At 49.5% G+C, this 21,572-nt stretch overlaps 2 protein-coding genes across 7 annotated transcripts in view; one reads left to right on the top strand and one right to left on the bottom strand.

The window, feature by feature from the left end:
* The window catches only part of PDCD11 (programmed cell death 11), a 41,541-nt gene extending 25,847 nt beyond the window's left edge, over positions 1 to 15,694 (top strand). For 2 of the 3 annotated variants that reach the window (XM_014549416.1, XM_014549415.1), the window contains exons 20-36: positions 174 to 715; positions 1,576 to 1,638; positions 3,758 to 3,866; positions 5,444 to 5,533; positions 5,726 to 5,828; positions 6,246 to 6,423; positions 8,189 to 8,245; positions 9,112 to 9,234; positions 9,973 to 10,095; positions 10,504 to 10,813; positions 11,039 to 11,155; positions 11,825 to 11,974; positions 12,177 to 12,427; positions 13,103 to 13,271; positions 13,606 to 13,759; positions 14,166 to 14,331; positions 15,343 to 15,694. In XM_014549416.1, coding sequence (XP_014404902.1) covers positions 174 to 715; positions 1,576 to 1,638; positions 3,758 to 3,866; positions 5,444 to 5,533; positions 5,726 to 5,828; positions 6,246 to 6,423; positions 8,189 to 8,245; positions 9,112 to 9,234; positions 9,973 to 10,095; positions 10,504 to 10,813; positions 11,039 to 11,155; positions 11,825 to 11,974; positions 12,177 to 12,427; positions 13,103 to 13,271; positions 13,606 to 13,759; positions 14,166 to 14,331; positions 15,343 to 15,514 — 2,877 coding nt within the window. In that variant the 3' untranslated portion in view covers positions 15,515 to 15,694. The remainder of the gene's footprint in view (positions 1 to 173; positions 716 to 1,575; positions 1,639 to 3,757; positions 3,867 to 5,443; positions 5,534 to 5,725; positions 5,829 to 6,245; positions 6,424 to 8,188; positions 8,246 to 9,111; positions 9,235 to 9,972; positions 10,096 to 10,503; positions 10,814 to 11,038; positions 11,156 to 11,824; positions 11,975 to 12,176; positions 12,428 to 13,102; positions 13,272 to 13,605; positions 13,760 to 14,165; positions 14,332 to 15,342) is intronic. The other variant, XM_005878216.2, reaches the window with a different exon arrangement.
* A 55-nt stretch (positions 15,695 to 15,749) lies between these two features.
* The window catches only part of LOC102256635 (calcium homeostasis modulator protein 2), a 25,271-nt gene continuing 19,448 nt past the window's right edge, over positions 15,750 to 21,572 (bottom strand). The window contains exons 2-4 of one of the 4 annotated variants that reach the window (XM_014549419.1): positions 21,196 to 21,260; positions 19,590 to 20,303; positions 15,750 to 17,890 (exon numbers count right to left, since the gene is read on the bottom strand). In XM_014549419.1, the coding sequence (XP_014404905.1) occupies positions 17,474 to 17,890; positions 19,590 to 20,144 (972 nt within the window). In that variant the 5' untranslated portion in view covers positions 20,145 to 20,303; positions 21,196 to 21,260 and the 3' untranslated portion in view covers positions 15,750 to 17,473. Of the gene's footprint in view, positions 17,891 to 19,589; positions 20,304 to 21,096; positions 21,170 to 21,195; positions 21,261 to 21,572 lie in introns of those variants that run through there. The other 3 variants (XM_014549420.1, XM_014549418.1, XM_005878218.2) reach the window with 3 other exon arrangements.

The raw sequence follows: 21,572 nt of genomic DNA, 5'->3' as shown, positions 1-21,572 counted from the left end.
TCCACTAGTTCTAGGGTAAAACAGAAGCTAACTCCAGGTGATTCTGATCTAGCCTTGGGTCCCTGGACTCCAGGCTCTTCCCAACCCCACCCACTGTATTATAGCCCGGTGGGTGATGAACGGGTCCTGTGCTCTGTAAGAAGTGGGAATGGTGGGTTTCCTCTGTTTTCCAGCTGAAGAAAGGCAGACAACACCAGGCGATTGTGCAGCACTTGGAGGAGTCCTTTGCCGTTGCTTCCTTGGTCGAGACTGGCCACCTGGCAGCTTTCTCTCTGACCTCTCATCTCAATGACACATTCCGCTTTGACTCGGAGAAGTTGCAAGTGGGACAGGGTGTCTCCCTAACTCTCAAGACCACGGAACCCGGAGTGACTGGCCTTCTCATGGCTGTTGAGGGACCAGCTGCTAAGAGGACAATGAGACAGACCCGGAAGGACTCTGAGACGGTCGACGAGGATGATGAAGGGGATCCGTCCATGGTTGTAGGGACTAAAAAGAAGCACACCCTCTCCATTGGGGACATGGTCACAGGGACTGTCAAGTCCATTAAGCCCACCCATGTGGTTGTGACCCTGGAAAATGGCATCATTGGCTGTATCCATGCCTCCCACATTCTAGATGACGTTCCAGAGGGCACATCTCCTACTGCCAGGCTGAAGGTTGGGAAGAAGGTCACTGCCCGCGTGATTGGAGGGCGAGACATGAAGACGTCCAAGTATGGAGGCTTTGGGGGATGAGCGGTTTGTGGGGGGAGATTGTAATTGTGGGAGAAGGAATGGAAACAGGTAGGTTTCCAAAAGTTGCACAGGAATCAGATTTTTTTTTTCAGTTAACAAAAACATTCACCAAAGAATCCTTTTATATGCCTTTTTAAAATTTTAGTGGTATAGTGGTCAGGAGCATTGGTCTAGGATCAGATCTAGTTTCAGACTTGCCATTTAAGATTATGTGTCCAGGAGATAAGTAGATACTTCACTCTCTGAGTTTTATTTTCTTAATTTGTAAAGTGAGAGTAAGGGTAGTGACTACCTTGTAAGGATGCTGTGAAGACTGAGAGAGCAGCTAGTATGTATCGTGCCTAGCGTCAGCAGTTATTATAATTCATCCCGCCCTGCATCTGTTAGTTATATTCATTTACTTCAAATCTTGTTACAATATGTTATTGTAGCAGGAATCCTTGCTATAATAAGGAAAGCAAAAAAAGACTTCAATTTCTAGCTAATAACTTGCATAGTAATTTCAGTAACTGTGGAATCTTTACTAAGCCATTTATTCTCTCTAGACCTCAATTTCCTAATTTTCAGTATGAAGGAGTTGGAGTAGATAGTCTATAAGGAAAATCCTTTTCAGGGTTTCATATGACAATCCTAAAAGATCAGATGAGCTAGCTCCTTAGCATGTACTGCACAGGATGAGAATGGGACCCTGCAGGCCCGACACGTCACCGATGGGTGGTGTGGCAGTGGAGCAGGTGGTTTTTTAAGCTTGGCTTGGTGGGGAGTAGAAAGAAACTGATCTCCAGAGTATGGTGTTACAGAGAAAAGAGAAATGATTTGACCTTATTTGTATTCCCAGGTTTCTCCCAATAAGTCATCCCAGGTTTATCCGAACCATCCCGGAGCTGAGTGTGCGGCCAAGGTGAGGGGAACCAGTAGCATGGTCTCCTGGGAAGAGCTCTGGGCCTTGGAAATAGGAACCCGGATCCTAGGGTTGTGACTGACTTTGCCTCTCTATCCAGGTTGACTTATTCTCTAGTTAGGATATTTGGCTCTCAGACAGCTATTTTGTGAGGTTAATCTGAAATTTAATGTAAAAACTGTATTCAGGGCTTAAGTATCATTTAAAGGCTTGATAGCGGTTCTATTTGTAGGCATGTAACAAAAAGAAATAATTTTTGCTCTCGACCCAATTCCCTAAATAAACAACACCTAGCCAAGAATATCTGTTCTCTGAGTGAAGACTACTGTTTGGTGACTGGAATTTTAGGTCATGCTCTAGTGCAGTGATGGCAAACCTATGACACGCGTGTCAGAGGTGACACACGAACTCATTTTTTTGGTTGATTTTTCTTTGTTAAATGGCATTTAAATATATAAAATAAATATCAAAAATATAAATCTTTGTTTTACTATGGTGGCAAATATCAAAAAATTTCTATATGTGACACGACACCAGAGTTAAGTTAGGGTTTTTCAAAATGCTGACACGCCGAGCTCAAAAGGTTCATCATCACTGCTCTAGTGGATTCTACAGAGGGGAGTTCCAGGGGGGATTCTAGGTGGAGAAGAAGTAAATAGTAGTTCCATGTAGTGGTGGGTGCAGTTTGGGATAATTTTTTTCAGAGGATCTTAAGCATTTTGATCCATGGGCCTATCTGCTTCTGCTTCTTACATTAAAACAAAACACAGCCATTCAGAATCGATAGGCCATCAGTGAATGAAGCTAGGTTCATGGCTGTGCAAATGGCTCTGCAGACTCAGCCTGGGATCCATCGCATTGGAAGCCTTGTGTGCTTAGGGTTATTGTGGAAGGGCCTCTTAAGTAACTCTCAGGGGTGAGGTTTGGTCCGTGTCCTGAAATGATCAGAATAGAAGTGGAATATTTCTGAGAAGGCTTGTATCTGAGGTAAATATTCCTGAAACATTGAGTTCCAGATGCTAAGAACACTCTTAGAACTTCAAAGTAAGCCCTTTACTTCCAGAGCATTGAGATTTGGTAGAGCACATAATTCCTATTTGTTTAATATCTGGTTTCAGACACACACACACACACATATTTTTATTGATTTCAGAGAGGAAGGGAGAGGGAGATAAAAACATCAATGATGAGAGAGAATCATTGATCGGCTGCCTCCTACACGCCCCACACTGGGGATCGAGCTCGCAACCTGGGCTTATGCCCTTGGCCAGAATCAAACCTGGGACCTTTCAGTCCGCAGGCCAACGCTCTATCCACTGAGCCAAACTGGCTAGGGCAGAGGTGGGCAAACTTTTTGACTCGAGGGCCACAATGGGTTCTTAAACTGGACCGGAGGGCCGGAACAAAAGCATGGATGGAGTGTTTGTGTGAACTAATATAAATTCAAAGTAAACATCATTACATAAAAGGGTACAGTCTTTTTTTTTTTTTTAGTTTTATTCATTTCAAACGGGCCGGATCCGGCCTGCGGGCCGTAGTTTGCCCATGGCTGGGCTAGGGCGTTCTATGACTCCTTTGAAGTAAATTGTAGACTGATAACTTTCAGACCACATTTTCCTGTTGCTCTTCTGAGAAGAAAGAGAATCAGAAAAGTGATAATGGCAAGATAGCATAGGGGACAAAGCCCTGGATTTGTGAGTCAGAGCCTGACTTCACCTTCTGCTTCAGTAGCATAAAATGAGTTTAATAATATCTACCCTGCCTCATTCACACATGAGAGTGTTGTCACATTCAGTGAGAGCTTATTTGTGGAAGCAGTTCTGCTAAGTATAAAGCAATAGCTAAGTATTAAGAAAGAATTAAAATACGTTTGTTTCCTAAAATTATAAAGATTATTATAGGATACCTACTGTATAGCTTGTTCACACCTATGTAAGTGAAATGGAAAAGATTAGCTGTCATGCAAGTAATGTGAACCTTCCCCTGTAAGGAGAGAAATGGGGGCGTGGGGGGTGTGTATGAGTTGGGGTAATCCTATATAATCTGTCCATGGCCAGTTGGGGGAGGTGTTTTTAAGCCAGGGTTTGGTTTACTCTTTCTATTGCCTTTCTGCAAACAGTGTGCTGGACAAGGATGGCCATGCTGCTCTCAACACTCACTCTGTTAGCCCTTTGGAGAAGATTAAACAGTACCAGGCTGGTCAGACCGTGACTTGCTTCTTGAAGAAGGTGAGTAGTGCATGCCTTGCAATGTGATGCCATCCTTTTCTCAGAAGAAACGGAGAAGCTGGAGAGGGGCCATTAGCACTAGGCTTTGCTACCGTGGTGGTTCATGGGAGATGATAGGCCTTGCTCCTGGAAAACTTTCTGGTCTAATCGAGGAGCTAAATTTACAGCTTATGAAATAACAGTTCAACATGTTTATAGATTAATTGTACAAAATGGAAAGAAAAATACACGATAGAGCAAGGTTTAAAATGAATGCAAGATTGGACTTTAGATTCTGGCCTTTTGTAAAGCAGATGTGATGCAAAACGATATGTAATTGGGTGACAGATAGTGTGTTCTAACCCCAAGTGGAGTGGGAGTTCAAAAAAGGGGAGAGATCAGTGAGAATTATACTGGTTGGGATATATTGGAGAGAAAGGTGGACTGGGCTTGACCTTGAGGAATAGCTCCTTCATTGTTGCCAGATTCTTCTATAAGTATCTATCTGAGCATATCACTGGTGCTGACCCCTTTGTTTGCCTGTTGTAGACCTTCATAAACCCCACATGCCTTAAGGCTCTTCACAATCTGATCTCACCAATCTGGTGTACCAGTCGCGTTGAAAACCTCCTCTACCTTTTTCCCTTCTTATCTTTATTTGTATTCTATACCTGGAGTGCCCTCCATTCCTATTGCCTGTAATCCTTCAGGCTCCAGCACAGATAATCCTCCCTTATTACTGATTTCTCCTATATATTCCCATAGCATATTGTACTTTCTTCATGATGCTTGCTGCTCTAGTTATTTGCATACTTTCACTTGATTTATTCTCTGTAGACTGTCATCTCCTTGAAGGCAGGGCCTGGCTTTGATTTATCACTATCATGCCATGTGCATAATGGCTGCTTGATAGATGTTTTGTTAGATTGACTTGAACATTGGGATGTGTGTTTAGAAGACTGTGTAAATAGTAAAGGATCAAGATCTAAACTGATCTAGAAGTAAGACATTGAAGCTGCTTAATAGTCACTGGGCTCAACTGAGCTCCGTGGAGGCTGCGGAGGTCAGGGGAGGTGGTCCTGATGCTTGAGAGCCTCTCCAGGGTCTTTTTTGCTGAGCACCAAGAGGGAAGCACATCCTGCTGGGCTGGCGCAGGCTCTGAGCGGGACTCTGAGTGAAACCTATGAGAAGTGGAAGTTGAGCTTGGGCAATAGGATGTTGGAGTGGATTTCTGTCCTTTGGAACAATGTAGGATTAGAGTCCTTTCAACCCTGTGATTTTAGGAGATGATATTTTCATGAAGGTTAAAAAAGAAATGCTGCCAAAACCGGTTTGGCTCAGTGGATAGAGCGTCGGCCTGCGGACTGAAAGGTCCCAGGTTCGATTCCGGTCAAGGGCATGTACCTGAGTGAAACCTATGAGAAGTGGAAGTTGAGCTTGGGCAATAGGATGTTGGAGTGGATTTCTGTCCTTTGGAACAATGTAGGATTAGAGTCCTTTCAACCCTGTGATTTTAGGAGATGATATTGTCATGAAGGTTAAAAAAGAAATGCTTGTATTTGTTTCATTCCATTTCTCCTCCTGTTTTTCCTCCTCAGTACAACGTGATTAAGAAATGGCTCGAGGTGGAGATTGCTCCAGACATCCGGGGAAGAATTCCCATGTTGCTCATTTCTCTTAGCTTTAAGGTCAGTTGCTCGAGATCCCTGGAGAGATCCTCAGGCCCCTTAAGCTTGGCTCAGTGTCTGCTGTGTGTTCATAGTAGGTACAAAGATTCAAGGATTGGTTTGGAGGACACTTGCTTTGGAGACTTAATGCTATGTGGTTTGGATAAATGATAGACCTTTCTTCAAACATCAGGAGTTTTCTTGTCCTTCCAGGTTCTGAAACATCCAGATAAGAAGTTCCAAATTGGCCAGGCCCTGAAGGCCACTGTGGTTGGTCCAGATTCCTCAAAGGCCTTCTTGTGTCTCTCACTCATAGGTGTGGTGATGAAATGGTACCTGGTCAGGAAGGGAGGGGGTGGAAAGGAGTGGGAAGGGGTCTTTTGTTATTGCCCAGGTTGAACGGTGCCTTGGATATTAGAGTCCTCAGAAAGCTTAGTGTGCTTGGTCCCTTCTTATAACTATTTTCCTGGAGTTTTACTCTCTGGCCTGTGTTACTCCACTGCTGTCTGAGTCACCTTTACCTACACAGTTGGTTTCATTAGGTCTCAGAAAGGGTTGTCTACTACATAGCCCTGGGATCCTTGACTACATGGCATATAATCTGGGTCTTCATGATCGTTCTGGTCCCAGCCGAAGTCTGGGTAGCTTACTCCCCAGCCGGTGGTTGGTGAGCATTCCACCTTCTTTCTTGGCTCATTTCCTCTTCCCTGAGTCAGGTTCCTTCTCCCTCCAGGTCCTCACAAGCTTGAAAAGGGGGAAGTGGCCATGGGCCGAGTGGTGAAGGTGACCCCCAACAAGGGGCTGACTGTCTCCTTCCCCTTCGGGAGGATTGGAAGAGTCAGCATATTTCACGTGAGCGACTCCTACTCAGAGGCGCCCCTGGAAGACTTCACCCCCGAGAAGATCGTCAGGTTGGCTCTGTTTTCTTCCTCTTTTCAGCTCTTTGTGGGATTGCGGTGTTTATTTTTTTGTTTTTTAATTATAGATGTAATTCATGATTATGTACCAGAAAAAAATTGAATAGAAAATGAAAACTTATGTGGCTTTTTTTCTCTGCAACTTTTCACCATTATGTATTTTGGTCTTTGTCTTTCAAGTCTTTCACACATATATAGGTATAATTTCCCTTTATATAATAAAATTTTATTTATATACTGTTCTGCAACTTGCTTTTTTCTCATGGCAGCTTCTCATGGATGTTTTTCTTTTCCCAGGCTAATATGTCTAAATCAACCTTGTTCTTTTACCTTATTTTTAACATATTTTTAGTATTCTGTCGTGTGTTTTTTGTCATAATTTATTTAAAAATTTTCCTGCTGATGAACAATAATGTTGAAGTAAATATCTTTGCATATGTTTCAATGCTGGTGTAAGTATATCTGTGAAATAAATCCCTAGAAGTAAAATGGGTCAAATGATGTTATATATTTTGCCTAAGTGCCCTTCAAAAGGATTGTGTCAGTTTATATCCCCATTTACACTAAATACAACTGCTCTTTCCCATCTCAAGCCACCAGCACCTGCCTGGCTTCTCAACCATTGATCAGAGCTGAACAGCACACAAATATCCAAGGCCTGGGAGGACAAAAGGGAGTCAGAGAGAAATCCCGATCTTCTCTGCTTTCTGTCTCTTAAGACTTACAAAATGGGGGTGTGAGCTTCAGCGAAATATTTATTTTAAATTGGTTTATTTATAGCCACAGCTAAATAGATTTATTTAGTAACATTCAGTTATAATTCCTCCATTCGTCAAATATGGATAGTAAATTAATTGCCTAAAGGGAGACGATCCCTCCAGGTCCTCTCCTGCTTTAGGGGTTATGATGCCGTGTTATAAAAGGCAGACGCCTGTCACCAGGAAAATTTGGACTGTACCGTTGCTGAGATCCTTTCTACTGCTAAGATTCTATACTTTGTGACTTCAGGCTACTAATTGCCATTTTATATTTTTGGGTCTTTTTTTGTTAATCCTCACCCAAGGATATTTTTTCCATTAATTTTTAGAGAGAGTGGAAGGGAGGGGGAGAGACAGAGAGAAGGAAACATTGACGTGAGAGACACATCGATTGGTTGCCTCTAACACATGCCCTGACCAGGGCCAGGGATTGAGTCTGCAACCGAGATTTGTGCCCTTGACCCGAATCGAACCCGCGACTCCATTCCACGGGCTGACGCTCTATCCACTGAGCCAAACTGGCTAGAGTTAATTGCCATTTTAATGAATTGCCATATGTTTAGAAACCCAACCAAAGAGGAAACCCTGCTTACCTCCTGGAAGCCTCCCCCGCTCCGACCTTCCTGCTTGGCTGTCTGAGTCTGCACAGTTGTAGGTCATCCCCTTCTCACAGTTTCCTGTTGCTGCTGTTTCTTCACTGAGTCACACACTCCCAGGACCTGACAAAGGGCTGGTCTCATCTCCTAAATACTCACTATAAGACTGCGTCTGCCAGAGGACTTTCGTGTCTTCTCTTGTTTTCTTCTCTCACACCTTTTTGGGTAAGAAGAGGGGATAGTGTTATTTTTACCTGACAGACTAGTAAACTGAGGCTCAGAGAAGTGACAGGAGTTGTCTGTAGTCCCTCAGCAGGTTTTCAACAGAAGGAAGCACTGAGGCCCTGTGCTATCTCCTGAGATGCTCAAATGTCAGTATTCCCTTCTCGTTTGCTCTCATTCCAGGTGTTATGTCCTGTCCACTGCAGACGAAGTATTGACTTTGTCGCTGCGATCGTCCAGGTGGGTTTCTGTGTTTTGGGACAAGAGCAGGAGGACCACTTAGAGCACTGAAGAGGGCCCCATAGATCTGATCTAGTCATTGGGCTTCTCACTTTCTTCTTTGATCGTCCACTGTATAGCTTGCCCTGTTCTTACCCAGAAAAGCCGAGCACATTCAGATTGCTAGAAGAACCTGTCTGCTAGGCTCTTGTTTCCAGGGAAGGGTTCACACATCCACATGTGGGTATTAAGGTCGCCAGATGGTAGCCCTGGTGAGGGAGATGACTTAGCCCCCAGGATTCCATAGTAGAAGTGAGTGTGTCATGAAGTGGATTGGCCTGAGGTCAGCTTGCTCCATGGTTAGAAATGGATGTTGATAAGGCCAAGGCTTTAGGTTTGAGGCTTGGTCAGCGTCTCCCTGTGTCAGCCAGCTCACAGCCATGTTTCCCTGGCTGACAGGACTTTAGGAGAGAGTAGGGCTGTGCTCTGTGTCGGCGATTTTCAATCGGTGTGTCGCTAGAAATTTTAAGACATGCAATACCTGACCAGTCAGGGGCACTGGCCTCTTTTCCCTTAGATTGTCAGTTTAAAAATGACAATAGCCAACACAATAAATAGCTGTCTGCTGTGAATGAATCAAAATCATACCTATTTTTTTCAGATCAGCCAAAAACCATATTTTTTAGTGTGCCGCAGATTTTTAGTAATTAGTGTATGTGTGCCATAAGATGAAAAAGGCTGAAAATCACTGCTCTGTATCTTACTGGACTTATTGGCAGGTCCAGAGTCATATTCTTTGTACATAACAAGTTTGTATCCCAGGTGAGGGGGGAGGATGGAGGAAGGGGGATTAGAGGTATGTGTATGTAAGCCTTTTATTCCTTTAGGACAAACCCAGAGACGAAAAGCAAAGTACCGGATCCTGAGATTAACTCCATCCAGGACGTTCAGGAGGGGCAGCTCCTGAGGGGCTATGTGAAGTCCGTGCAGCCACACGGCGTGCTCCTTGGGTGAGTGGAGTGGAGCCTGGGGCGTGGCCTGTCCTGGCCTGAAGGGAATATGAAGAAGGAGATCCTATTTTTTTTTTAAATATATTTTTATTAAGTTGAGAGAAGAAGGAAGGGGGAAAGAGAGATAGAAACATCAATGATGAGAGAGAGTCATTGATCAGCTGCCCCCTGCCCGCCCCACACTAGGGATCAAGCCCACAACCTGGGCATGTGCCCTGACCAGGAATTGAACCATGACCTCCTGGTTCATAGGTCGACATTCAACCACCGAGGTTTGCCAGCTGGGATCCATCAGTCTTTCAAATTCCAAATTGTTTTTTCTTTTTACTTTAAAAAAAGTTTTGACTTATTGTTATTTGGTGTTTTGGACAAAACATATGGCATGTCAGTTTTAAATACATGCAGATTTTCTTTGACTTAGTGTTTGATCACTATTTGTAAATATTCTTTGAAATCATATAATGTTCACAACCACCAGCTATTACAGCCTTCTCTGCTATTACATTTCCTCATTTTTTTCTTGTCTTTCTATACATTGTGATGCCCTGGTGTGGGGTGAAAAGTACCCTGCAATCACATGTTCATTGTGCTTGATAATTTTTTCCAGTTTACAAAACCCTCTGGATCCTTTTGAATGCCAGGAACTTATGTCTGTCCTAAATCCTGGTCACAACTTGGGTGGCTGGGACTCTTGTTGTTGTATTTGTGACCAAAGGACCCTCGTCTCTCTCCTGTCAGCCTTGGCCCCTCAGTGGTGGGATTGGCCCAGTATCCACGTGTCTCCCAGCACAGGCCGTCCGAGAAAGCCCTTTATGAGAGATACCTCCCCGAAGGGAAGCTGCTCACAGCCAAGGTCCTAAGGTAGGTGCCTTCTTCCCTCCCACCCCCTTCAGCCCTTTCTCTGGGAGGAGATTTAGAGTAAACAGACAGGACGGCTTGAGTAGTGGTGGGTGCAATGTTCTGATGAACGAAGCCCCTTTGTCTGGAACTTTTTCCCTCTGCTCTTAAAAGCAGATGTGGAGACATTTCTCTTCAGAGGCACCTGTTGTTGGGGACAGAATAGGGGAACATCACAGCTGCCTCCTGTATTTTACTACTAAGCCTGGGAAACGTGCAAATCGTTCCTAACCATACTAAATGGATTGCAAGATGGGTAGGGCAGGGCCCAGAAAACTGTGCGTCGATGAGGAGAGGAAGGCCTGGCTGCCTGCTGTGCCGTGGGCTCTTCTGTTGCCTTCACTGTCCGCCCTCCCTCTCTTCCTGTCGCAGCGTGGACCACCAGAAGAACCTGGTTGAACTGTCGTTCCTCCCCGGCGACACTGGGAAGCCCGACGTGTTTCCTGCCTCCCCAGGACTGTCACCTCTAAGGCAAGGGGAGAAGCAAGTAGAGGTAGAGGAGAGAGACCACAAAGGAAAAGAACAGAAAGAGAAGAAGAAGAAGAACCAGAAAAGGAAGGAGAAGCAGAACCAGAAGGGGCAGGAGGAGGCCCAGCTGCCTAGCAAAGAGAAGAAAGAGCCCCAGAAACCACACGCAGAGAAGCAGGGCAAGCGGCCACATCGGGAGTCGGCAAGTGAACAGGTACGTCCCCAGGGGGGATGGCCTCCCCACGTATGACAAGGAGAGCGATTCAGAAGCCAGGGGGAAGCTGCCTCGCCTTCTCTCGGACCCAGATTAGTGTGAGTTTGGAGGCTGGGCACTGGGGGGTGCCAGGAGGGACAGGGGATGGGGGGACATTGCCCTGGGCTGCCCAAGAGTGCTCCTGGGCAAGTAGGGCGGCTCGGCATTTTCCTGCCTTCGTCTCAGGAAAGGGCAAGCAAGAAGCAGAAGAGGGCTGCTCCGACCGAGGAGGACGACAGTGGAGTTGAAGTGTATTATCGGGAAGGAGAAGAGGAGATGGAAGAGATCAGTGTGCTGCCCAAGGTGAGGAGGAGGCTGCTCTGGGGAGGGGAGACCTGGACTCCTGCCGAAGAGCTGGGTTCTTTTTGGCATCATCCTCTTTCTTGTTTCCTGTAAGATATGAAGAGATGGGGCTGCTGGTTTCTTTAGTTGGTCATCAGCTCCCTGGGGAATAGGGACCCTGCCTTACCCATAGGATGTGTTGCATAAAATAAATTGTAATCAGATTAAATTCTAATTTATTAGGTGGAACTGAATTAGATTAGTGGGGTGGGCAGGTAAAGAGGCGGCGTGGTGTTCCCGAGCCCGAGTTCCCCTCTGAAAAGTCAGAGCAGTGCTACTTGAACTGAGGACCGGGTGTGGAAGGGCTTCCCAGACTTTAGCTATCGGGTCTCTGCCACCCTCAGAACATTTATCATGTCTGTCCTAGCTTGACTGTTACTTTATACATGTGTTATTTTATATGTGTGTGACACACATATATATGCATACATATATTTAAAAATGTGTCACCCAAATGAATTTATTTGCAAAGGAAGTTTTTTGTCACTACTGTAAATTTCCCGGGTGGACTGGGTTTGGCCCTGGAAGGAGGGCATGGTGGGAGTCCTGCTCCTCCGGGCGAGATGGGGCTGGGGAACAGGGAGCAGCCTGAGCCGAGTGCCTTCCTCACACACCTCCATGCTCCTCCAGGGGAAGCAGACCAGGCCAGCAGAGGTGCCCCGGCTGCAGCTGTCTTCCGGCTTCGTTTGGGACGTGGGGCTAGAATCTCTGACCCCGGCCTTGCCACCTCGAAGAGAGAGCTCAGACAGTGAGGAAGACGAGAAGCCACAGCAAACCACGGTGTCGTATTTTGCAGGGACCCCTTGGTGCCAGTCTCCTGTGTCTGTCCTAGCCTGTGGGTGTCTCTTCCGGCAGGGTGGGGCGGTCTCGGGCTAGGGAGTATTTATAGAGCTTGGGGATTGCCCTGCCGACTCTTGGCTTCTATCACAGACCTGCCCAGGGTCTGAGGAGCTGATTACTCACTTGTTTTGGCCTTTCATAGCAGAAGAAGAAAAGCAAGAAGGAAAGGGAGCTGGAGAAGCAGAAGGCAGAGAAAGAGCTGTCCCGCATGGAGGAGGCGCTGATGGACCCTGGGCGACAGCCAGAGTCAGCAGATGATTTTGACCGACTGGTGCTGAGCTCCCCCAACAGCTCCATCCTGTGGCTGCAGTACATGGCCTTCCACCTGCAGGCCACAGAGATCGAGAAGGCTCGGGCTGTGGCCGAGAGGGCTCTCAAGACCATCTCCTTCAGGTCTGGGCTTCGTCTCCCTGCTTTAGGGAGGGGCCTTTGGACAGGAAGGGCCTTGTCTCCCCAGGTTGCAGTCTGACAGCAGTTGGAGTGGCTGCCACCTGGGGTTCCTGGACTCCTCTTAGATGTGCCATCTGTGAAATAGATCTGCTCATCTATAATTTATAGTCCTTTTCACTGTTAAGTTGGAGACTTAAATAATGTGCCCAACTTGGAGCAGAAGTAGAATAGGGAACACAGCTTTCCACATACCTGGGAGAAAACTCTGCGTGTGGCCATTTTCCAGGCAGAGGGTAGAGTGAGTGCCCTGAGGCTGATGAAGGAGGAGTGGTGAACCTTTACTTTCATTCTCTTAGTTTGGGGAGAGAAGCAGACCAGAGATTCTGCTCCTTCCAGCTCAGACCTCAGGCCTGATTGAGACCTGGTAGGCTTCCTTCCTGGGAATGGAGGTAGAGCCTCCGTTTGGGAGCCCCAGGCCCCGCAGTCAGGGTGGGGCTTCCTGCTGCTGTGAACTGCAGTGGGACAGGGCCTCTCAGTGCCTGCGCTTGAGGGTGGGAGCTGAGGACATGGTTGGAACCTGGGGAGGAGGATAGAGTTCCAGTCGACATCCCCGGAGGGGAGTGAAGGGCTCTTTGGGCTGAGATGATGGAGCTCATGCACCGACTGCTCTCCCTCCAGAGAGGAGCAGGAGAAGCTGAATGTGTGGGTGGCACTGCTGAACCTCGAGAACATGTACGGGTCTCAGGAGTCACTGACCAAGGTCTTCGAGCGGGCCGTGCAATACAATGAGCCTCTCAAGGTCTTTCTCCAGCTGGCTGACATCTACACCAAGTCTGAGAAGTTCCAGGTAGGAGTCTGGGCCTGGTGGCCTGCTGCCAGAGGGTCCCCAGCCACTCAACCTGTCTCCTGGGGGTCACGGAGGCAGCAGGGAAGAATCCCCATGTTCTGGATCCTGTTCTAGTCTTACGACCTCTGCGTGCCATAGGATTAGTAGGGAGACTCCATCTTGTCAGGCCTCCTCATCTCTGGGAGCCTGCCCTCCCCTCAGTAGCTAGAATTGGGCCTGCATAGCAGTTGGCGTCTGTGAGCCCGTCTGGCTTCTCACAGGGGAGCTGCCCATCTTTATTGTTGCCCCCGCTCTGTCACATCACCTTCCCCAGCTTGCCTGGTCTTTCCCACAGGAAGCTGGTGAACTCTACAACCGGATGCTGAAGCGTTTCCGGCAGGAGAAAGCTGTCTGGGTCAAATATGGGGCCTTCCTTCTGCGGAGGGGCCAGGCTGGGGCCAGTCACCGTGTGATGCAGCGAGCCCTCGAGTGCCTGCCTCAAAAAGAGCGTGAGTGCCCAGCCCACTTTCGGCCCGATTCCTGAGCACATTGGGCTCGCCCACATCTGAGCACAGGAGTTATGGGTCCCCTCATCTGAGGGTGGTGGCAGGAAGCCTCGTGGTGGTTACATACCTGTCTGTCTGTCTATTGATTGTATGCTCTTGCATGTAATGCGTGTTGCAGTTAGCACTAATTCTGTTGCCCTTGCCCCCGGAGAGTAGGGTGTCTGCGGTGGGAGTCATAGGTCAGTGCCCATCTGTGTATGTGGCCCTAATCTACCCCACTGACCCTCTTGTCGCTACCTGTGTCTTGGGACACGAGCAGGGAGTCAGGAGTCAGACTCAGTCCCTGTGGCACATTGTGTTGTGGTGCGGGCTCTGCCTGGTTGTGTGTCTGAGTGTCCTCTCCCTGCAGACGTGGATGTGATCTCCAAGTTCGCCCAGCTGGAGTTCCAGCTGGGGGATGCAGAGCGGGCCAAGGCTATTTTTGAGAACACACTGAGCACCTACCCAAAGCGCACGGATGTCTGGTCGGTCTACATCGACATGACCATCAAGCATGGCAGCCAGAAGGAAGTCCGGTGAGAGGGGCAGACAGATCGGGGCTGAATTCCCCGTGGGGGTTGGGGACATTGGCTGAGCAGATGACTTTAGCACCCACAGTAGCTCCAGCATCCCCAGTTGTGTTACTCTGTCTGGAAAAACAGCTTTGACCTGACACGGCAGGTCCTATGGCATTCACTTTTCCAATGTCTTTTCCTGCCTCGGGCCAGCCTCTGGCGGTATCTGGAACCTTGGGTGGGAGGTAGGCTGGCCACTCTCCTGGGGTCCGGAGACTTGGGTTTCCCTCATAATTAACACTGTGCCTGACTCTCACTGTAGAGAATGTTCACAGGCATAACTCACTGTTGTCCGCTGGCATCCCCACAGCATAACTCACTGTTGTCCGCCGGCATCCCCACAGGCAGGGAGGATTGGAGATGGGTAGACTAAGTTCCAGAAAGAACTAGTGCAGGGGTGGGTAAACTTTTTGACTCGAGGGCCACAATGGGTTCTTAAACTGGACCGGAGGGCCGGAACAAAAGCATGGATGGAGTGTTTGTGTGAACTAATATAAATTCAAAGTAAACATCATTACATAAAAGGGTACGGTCTTTTTTTTTTTAGTTTTATTCATTTCAAAAGGGTTTCAAACGGGCCGGATCCGGCCCGCGGGCCGTAGTTTGCCCACGGCTGAACTAGTGCCTCCCCTCAGCCCGCCAGTGAGCTTTAAGCAGAGCTTTTCTCACAGATGCATGTCTCATGTGTGTTCCCTCCCAGTAGCTTTGTCCTGATTTACTGTGTAACTTTAGGCCAGTAAGTCCTTTAACATCTCTGGGTGTCTGTCTGCTCACCTGGACGGGAAGGGTGGTATTCTCTCGCTCTCCCAGTAGACATGATGGGAGTGGATGTTGGTAGTAAAAATGAAGCTAGAAGTGGGAGTGCTGGGTGACAGAGGGCCTGCTCCAGAGCCTAAGAACAAGTGGGGAAGGTTAGCCAGGAGTCGAGTGGCGGGGGACCGAGAGGCAAATGCTGCCCTGCTTTCCTCACAGGGACATATTCGAGCGCGTCATTCACCTGAGTCTGGCCCCCAAGCGAATGAAATTCTTCTTCAAGCGCTACCTGGACTATGAGAAGCAACACGGCACCGAGAAGGACGTGCAGGCAGTGAAGGCGAAGGCCCTGGACTACGTGGAGGCTAAGAGCTCTGTGTTGGAGGACTAGCTGCAGGCTGGCTCCGGACAGCCCCTGCAGCAGGGCCCAGCCCACCCAAACCTCAGGCACCCGGCAGTTGGCAACTGTGTTGCCTGAGGACTCTATTTATGTGCTGCTTTTTCTGCAGCAACTTTGGGACAATCCTGTTAGGATAAAAAGGCATTTCTTATAAATTCCTTTTTTTACTTTAAGTACCAATTTCGTTTTTCTCCTTTTCTGAGACTGCTCCGGTTTCTCCTTCATGGGAGTTCCCAAGAGCAGGAGTGGACGGCTGACTCCTGACCATCTTTGGCCCTGGCAGGCTCTTTGTATAGCCAGAGGGGTCAGCAGGGTCCAGGAAGTAGGCCCCTCCTTTAGGTCCTGGAGTCTCTGGGCATTCTGTTAGCCTCAGCTCAGCCTTGTACCCTTTTGTGGAGGCTGTGGGTTGGGATGGAAGGACAAAGATAGAGCCCAGGAAGGAAAATTGAGGCACCTGAGAGGAAAGCCACCTGGTAATGTCACCTCTCAGCCCACCAGGGCCCGGTGACCCAGCCTCTCCAAATGGGGGTCTCATTGTAAAATGGGGCTAAAAAGTCCTACCTTGCAGGGTTTTGTGGATGAAGTGAGAGCATGTATGTCGTATGCTGCCTGGCAGGCAGGAGTCTCGGTGAGGACCTATACTGGCGTGCTGTGTGGCTCTGGGGAGAGCCCCCTTCTAGCTCCTCTGGGAGAATGATTGCTGGGCGCAGGGCATTGACTGACTTGATGGTTATTCCTTGAGTCCTGAGGGAGAGGCGATGTGATGGGCCCAGGCCTCCCTCATAAAATTCCCAGAAAGACAGTCTCTCTGCATCGTTTGATAAGTAATGATCTCGTACGGTCCAGAGATCTTGGAGGCCAGCACAGACCCAGCTAGTTGTTAAAGCCAGTTCTTTTTTGGCTTGGTCTTGAGAGAGTGAATCGTTTTCTTTGGCAGAGTTTTAAATGTCCCGAGAGCTAGGGAGCTTTTCCATGGGCAATGACTGAGTCATGTGCCAGGAAGCAGGGCCAGGACCAGGGAGGGCATCAAAGGTTTCCGAGGTGGTGGAGGCAATCGGGCAAGGTGAGCGTGGGAGGGAGGAGGAGCCAGGGCTGGGCTGTGAGAGCTGGTCTTCCCTACTGAGTGCAGGATCTTCTGACCCAAGAAATTTAAGCTGAGCTTCCCTCCGGGGGAGACCAAGCTCCCTCTGTTCCTCCAGATCAAGTGAGATACCTGAATCCAGCTGCTAAGGGGTCATCAGCCCCAGAGCTTTCCCTCCTGTGGGAGCACCTGCCCTCCCTCCTGTCTATTTGAGCCCTGCCCAGGGTCTCCCTGTCCCCTTCCCTCTCATAGGAGATGGGATTTAGGCCTGTCCCCATGATCACCGATCTGCTGTGGCATGTCCCATCCAATCACATAGACAGCAAGCTAGTCCTTTATACTTAGAAAAGCTTTATCAAAAATGTAAATATATAAAACAAAGCCAGTGGCATGCATCGAAGGGCAGCTTCCCAGCTGAGCACCGCTGAGCGGGTTGTCCATAAGCAGTTAGACACAAATTAACTGCACAATATCCTATACAGTGAGCCTGCTGGCAGGTTTCACTGTCCCCTCGCTGTGCTGGCCAGGGCTTCTCAGCCTTGGAGCCCACCAGTAAAAGGTCCTCCACAGCATAGCTGATTAAGGACCAGTTCTGAGTACGAGTCTTCCCTCCCAAGCTGTTGACCAGGTGGCTGATGGCAGTACGAGAGGGGATTTCTTCAGGTCAGAGAGCCTTCCTGTCACGCTGACCACATTGTGCATTAGCTCTCTCCTCTGTACCCAGATTACTTTTGTTTCTTTCTCTTGGTCTGTTTTCCCAAAAAGCTATGGTTAAAAGAAAAAACAAACCTGATGCTGATGTGAGCAGACAGTGGGGTTCAGTGTTGGACCAAGGATTGTCATTTGCAAAGAGTGTGGGAACAGGAACCTTAGGAGACAAGCAGGGCCATCTCCATGTTGTCCGGGGCTGTGCCGTTGCCTGGCAGCCCCTGGGCCCACTTGTGCAGGCGGCTGTAGAGGGGGAGGCCCTGGTTCTCACGGTACAGATAGACGCCAGTGATGGCGTTCCACTGCGGCCGCGGCTGTGTGCCTCCCACGGGGAACTTGGCTACCAGCTCCTCATCGTCCTTGTCGAGGGCCACGAAGCCGAAGAAGCGGCGCACGTTGTTGGCGGCCAGCACCCTGGAGTGCACCTCGGCGGTGCGCTGGAAGAGCTGCTCCTCGTTGTTGCGGTACTGCGTCCAGTAGGCCTCCTGGCGGTAGCTGAGTGGTGAGCAGTAATGCTTGAGGCACTTGGTCAGGAACACCAGGACGGCCACCACACCTATGAGCAGCCACCCAAAGAGCTGGCCAGAGAAGGGGCAGGGTGAGGAGGGCAAGTTGCTGTCTGGACCCCCCACCCGCCCAGGTTGAGATAGGGGCTGGGCTGGGCTGGGCTGAACCTGGGCCTCAGAACCCCCTCAGAACTGGCCCTCACTTCCCTGAATGAAGATTCTGCTTCTGTAAGGGAAGCAGGCCCTTCTGGTTATAATTGCACCTTTTTTCCCTTACTCTTTCGAATTCACAGTTTCTTAGACTTTGCCTCCCGCATTTTCTGCTGCCATTTCTTTTCCTTTTAAAAAAAAAAAAATTTTTTTTTTTATTGATTTCAGAGAGGAAGAGAAAGGGAGAAAGAAATAGGAACATCAATGATGAGAAAGTATCAGTTGGCTGCCTTCTGCACACCCCCTACTGGGGATTGAACCAGCAACCTGGGCATGTGCCCTGACCAGGAATCAAACTGTGACCTCTTGCCCTGACTGGTTTGGCTCAGTGGATAGAGCATCGGCCTGCGGACTGAAGGGTCTCAGGTTCGATTCCGGTCAAGGGCATGTACCTTGGTTGCGGGCACATCCCCAGTAGGGGGTGTGCAGGAGGCAGCTGATCGATGCTTCTCTCTCATCGATGTTTCTAACTCTCTATCCCTCTCCCTTCCTCTCTGTAAAAAATCAATAAAATATATTTAAAAAAACAACAACTCTGACCTCTTGGTCCATAAGTCAGTGCTCAACCACTGAGCCACACTGGCCGGGCTCTGCTGCCTTTTCTTTAGCCCCAAGGTTTACCCCCCTCCCTTATGTCATTTCAGCCCATCAAAATCCAGGTCAAACTGCCCGGCACAGCCCAGATGCCACCTCTTGCCTTCCCTACCTCCCCCATGGCCTGGTCCTTACTCTCTGCCTCGTTTTGAAAATGCCCATGTGCTTCTCTCAAACACTTGCTTGGGTGTGAGCCTATTTCCCCATTTGCTCCTCTAGAGAGATCTGTGGGCTTTTGATCATCAAATTTTATTTCTGTGTCTTTCATCTCCCATCTCTTTGGTGCGTCTCCAACCCTGCTTCTCTGTTTCTGTTGCTTACGTACCTGAGAGACCTTATAAAGAATCTTATGCTCTTCCCTATCTGTTCCTCGCTCCCTGTTTCTCTAAGTCAATGCTTCCAGCTCAGTTTTTCTGTTTCTGCCCAGGTCTCTGCTCTTCTGTCCTCTGACCAACCTTCACTCCCTCAGGACTAAGCCAAGGCTGAGGCTAGAAGTAGGGCAGCAGCTTCCTGGGTCAAAAGACTGCCATATGTCAGCAGTGCCTGAGGCTAATTCATTGCTGGCCCCGGCCTTCCTGGGATAGGAACATTCTGGTCCCTGGAGCCAGCCACACCCCACTATCAGCTCATGACCCATAGCAAATATTTCATAGGCTTGCAGGATTTGTGCTCCATCTGGCTGGAGTAAGGGGCTTAATCCATGACTGGGATCAAGGCTCAGTCTGAGCCAGAACATTTCCTTTAACATTAAAAACGTATTTGTGACTGAATTGACCTTTGTCCCACCAGACACTAACCCATGGGGTTACCCAGCTCTGATACCTGATGCTGATTAGTGCTTTCCTGGAGACCTTGGCCCCTGGGGACCAACTCCAGCTCTAGCACGGAGCCATCCGACACCCCCCCCCCCCCCCGCCAGCCACCACCAAAAGGAGAAAAAAGGGGCGCTTTCCTTTGCACACCTTACCTGGGACTCATACTTGAGCCTGCGACTGACCTCCTCCCGGAAGCCTGACAGGTTGGCGGGGCCCTCCCCGCAAGGGAACCTGGCCAGGATTTCTGTGGCATGGTCTCGCGGGAAGCCCTCTCCCCCGGCTGTGAGCGAGGAGGGGTCCACAAACTCGCTGAGAGCACAGACATAGGCCTCACCGCGCAGCAGGGAGATGACAGACCAGGTGATGGGGGCCACAGCCGCGCGGCCCAGGATGGAGCTCAGGAGGAGGAAGGTGGGGGCAGCCGAGCAGTTCTTGGTTCTCCGGTACTGGCACTCGGTAACGAGGTTCCAGGTGTGGTTGTTGAGGATGACGCCGATGATGAAGAGTGCTAGGGCGGGCACACCGATGGCCGTCAGCCCGTACAGGTAGTTCCTGGCAGGTGAACAAGGGCAGTGGAAAGCCACCACAGAGAACAGCTCCTGGCTGCCCACCGTGCCCAGTGCCACCAGCCCATTGAAAATCATCACGTCCTTGCTCTTGAAGAAAAGCGATAGAAAGCGGAAGTTCTCGGCGATCAGGGCTGCCATGGTGAGAGGTCGGCTGGAGGACTGGCTGCAGGGGTGGAGACAGGCGGAGACAGGTCGACGGTGCCTGGTGAGACTAGCAAAGAGTGCAGGCAGGTGGGCACCTGAGGGCAGGGCACGGTCTTGTCATTCTATCACCTAGAGTGGCCGGCCTGGTACTCCCTGCGGAGAGCAGATAACGGATTAATGTTTGCCTTTGAAAATGGGGAGAGAGGGGATCTTGTGTGTTCAGGCTGGTGAGAAGGGAAGGAGATGGGGAGCTCCGGGGCCTGGTGGGAAGGATGGCAGCCACATTTCACTGAGCTCCTGCTAAGTGTCAGGTGCGTTACAGCCCTCGTTGCCCAGCACCATGACCCACACTGAGCTGTCATATCCCTCGTGTATAGAAGGTGGAGGCTCCTGAGGGGGAGCGGCTTCGCAGGTCCACATAAGTGGCTGAGATCACACCTCAGGTCTATCTGCTTCCGACACTGAGGTTCGTGTTGCTACTGCAAGATTCTCTCGAGGTGGGGGTTAGGAATGGCCCTGTGGCCTTGGGGAATGTGGGACGTCGACTGGCTTTCCCACTGGGATTCCAGGCTGAGGGACCCAGGACTGTTTGGAGGGTGTGTCCTCAAAGGGGTATAGAAGCTGGAGTGGGTGTCCTGGTGGATAAGGGACTTGGACTTGACCCTGTGATTGGGGCAGGTAGAGGAAGGTAGTGACCCTGGTTCAGCATCCCTGGTGTCCATAAGAACCATTTCATCTTGGAGACCTCAGGCTCTGGACTGGTTTAGGACATCCTGACTCAACTCCCTTCATGACTTTTCTCTGGGCCTCAGTGTCCTCATCTACGAAAAGAGCATAAATCATTCTGGTCCTTGCTCCCTTAGGAATGAATGCTGGAGGGGAGAAAGGGCATACACAATGCCTGCTAATGGTCCTGTAGGACACTTTGTCCCTCCATCTCTCTTACCCGGTGGAGCCTTCAGGGTGCTCCCAGAGGTGAGGCAGGGTGGGATGCTTCTCTTTCCTGCAAACATCAGGCAACTAAGGTCTAAAGAGGATAAAATACCTTGCTTGGGGCCATTCAAATGTGGAGGTGCTCAGGCGGGACTTTTGACCACAACCTCAGGAGGCCTAAAAATGGACCAGGGTGAGTCAAGCTAAGTGAGTCCTCCATTGCTCTGTGCCCACCTACGAGAGCCCTGGTGAACCTCCCCTTCCTCACCCACTACCCGTTCCCTATCCAGCAGCCTCCCAGCAGCCCTCTTGCACCAGGTCCCTGGACTCAGGGATCACACAGCTGCCAGCGACAGGAAGCCTTGATGAAGCTAAGGCTCGGCTGTGCTCGCCACTGGCTCTGCCCCACTGGCTCTGCCTTGGTCTGGGCTGCAGCAGCGCTGGCAGCCTGTCAGGAAGTGGTCGTGGCCTAGGCTCCAGGCTGGTTCC

Source organism: Myotis brandtii, unplaced genomic scaffold (assembly GCF_000412655.1).
Source record: "Myotis brandtii unplaced genomic scaffold, ASM41265v1 scaffold550, whole genome shotgun sequence".
Classification (NCBI taxonomy): Eukaryota; Metazoa; Chordata; class Mammalia; order Chiroptera; family Vespertilionidae; genus Myotis; species Myotis brandtii.
The sequence above is the reverse complement of the archived record's forward strand: the minus strand, read 5'-3'. Positions and strand labels throughout refer to the sequence as shown.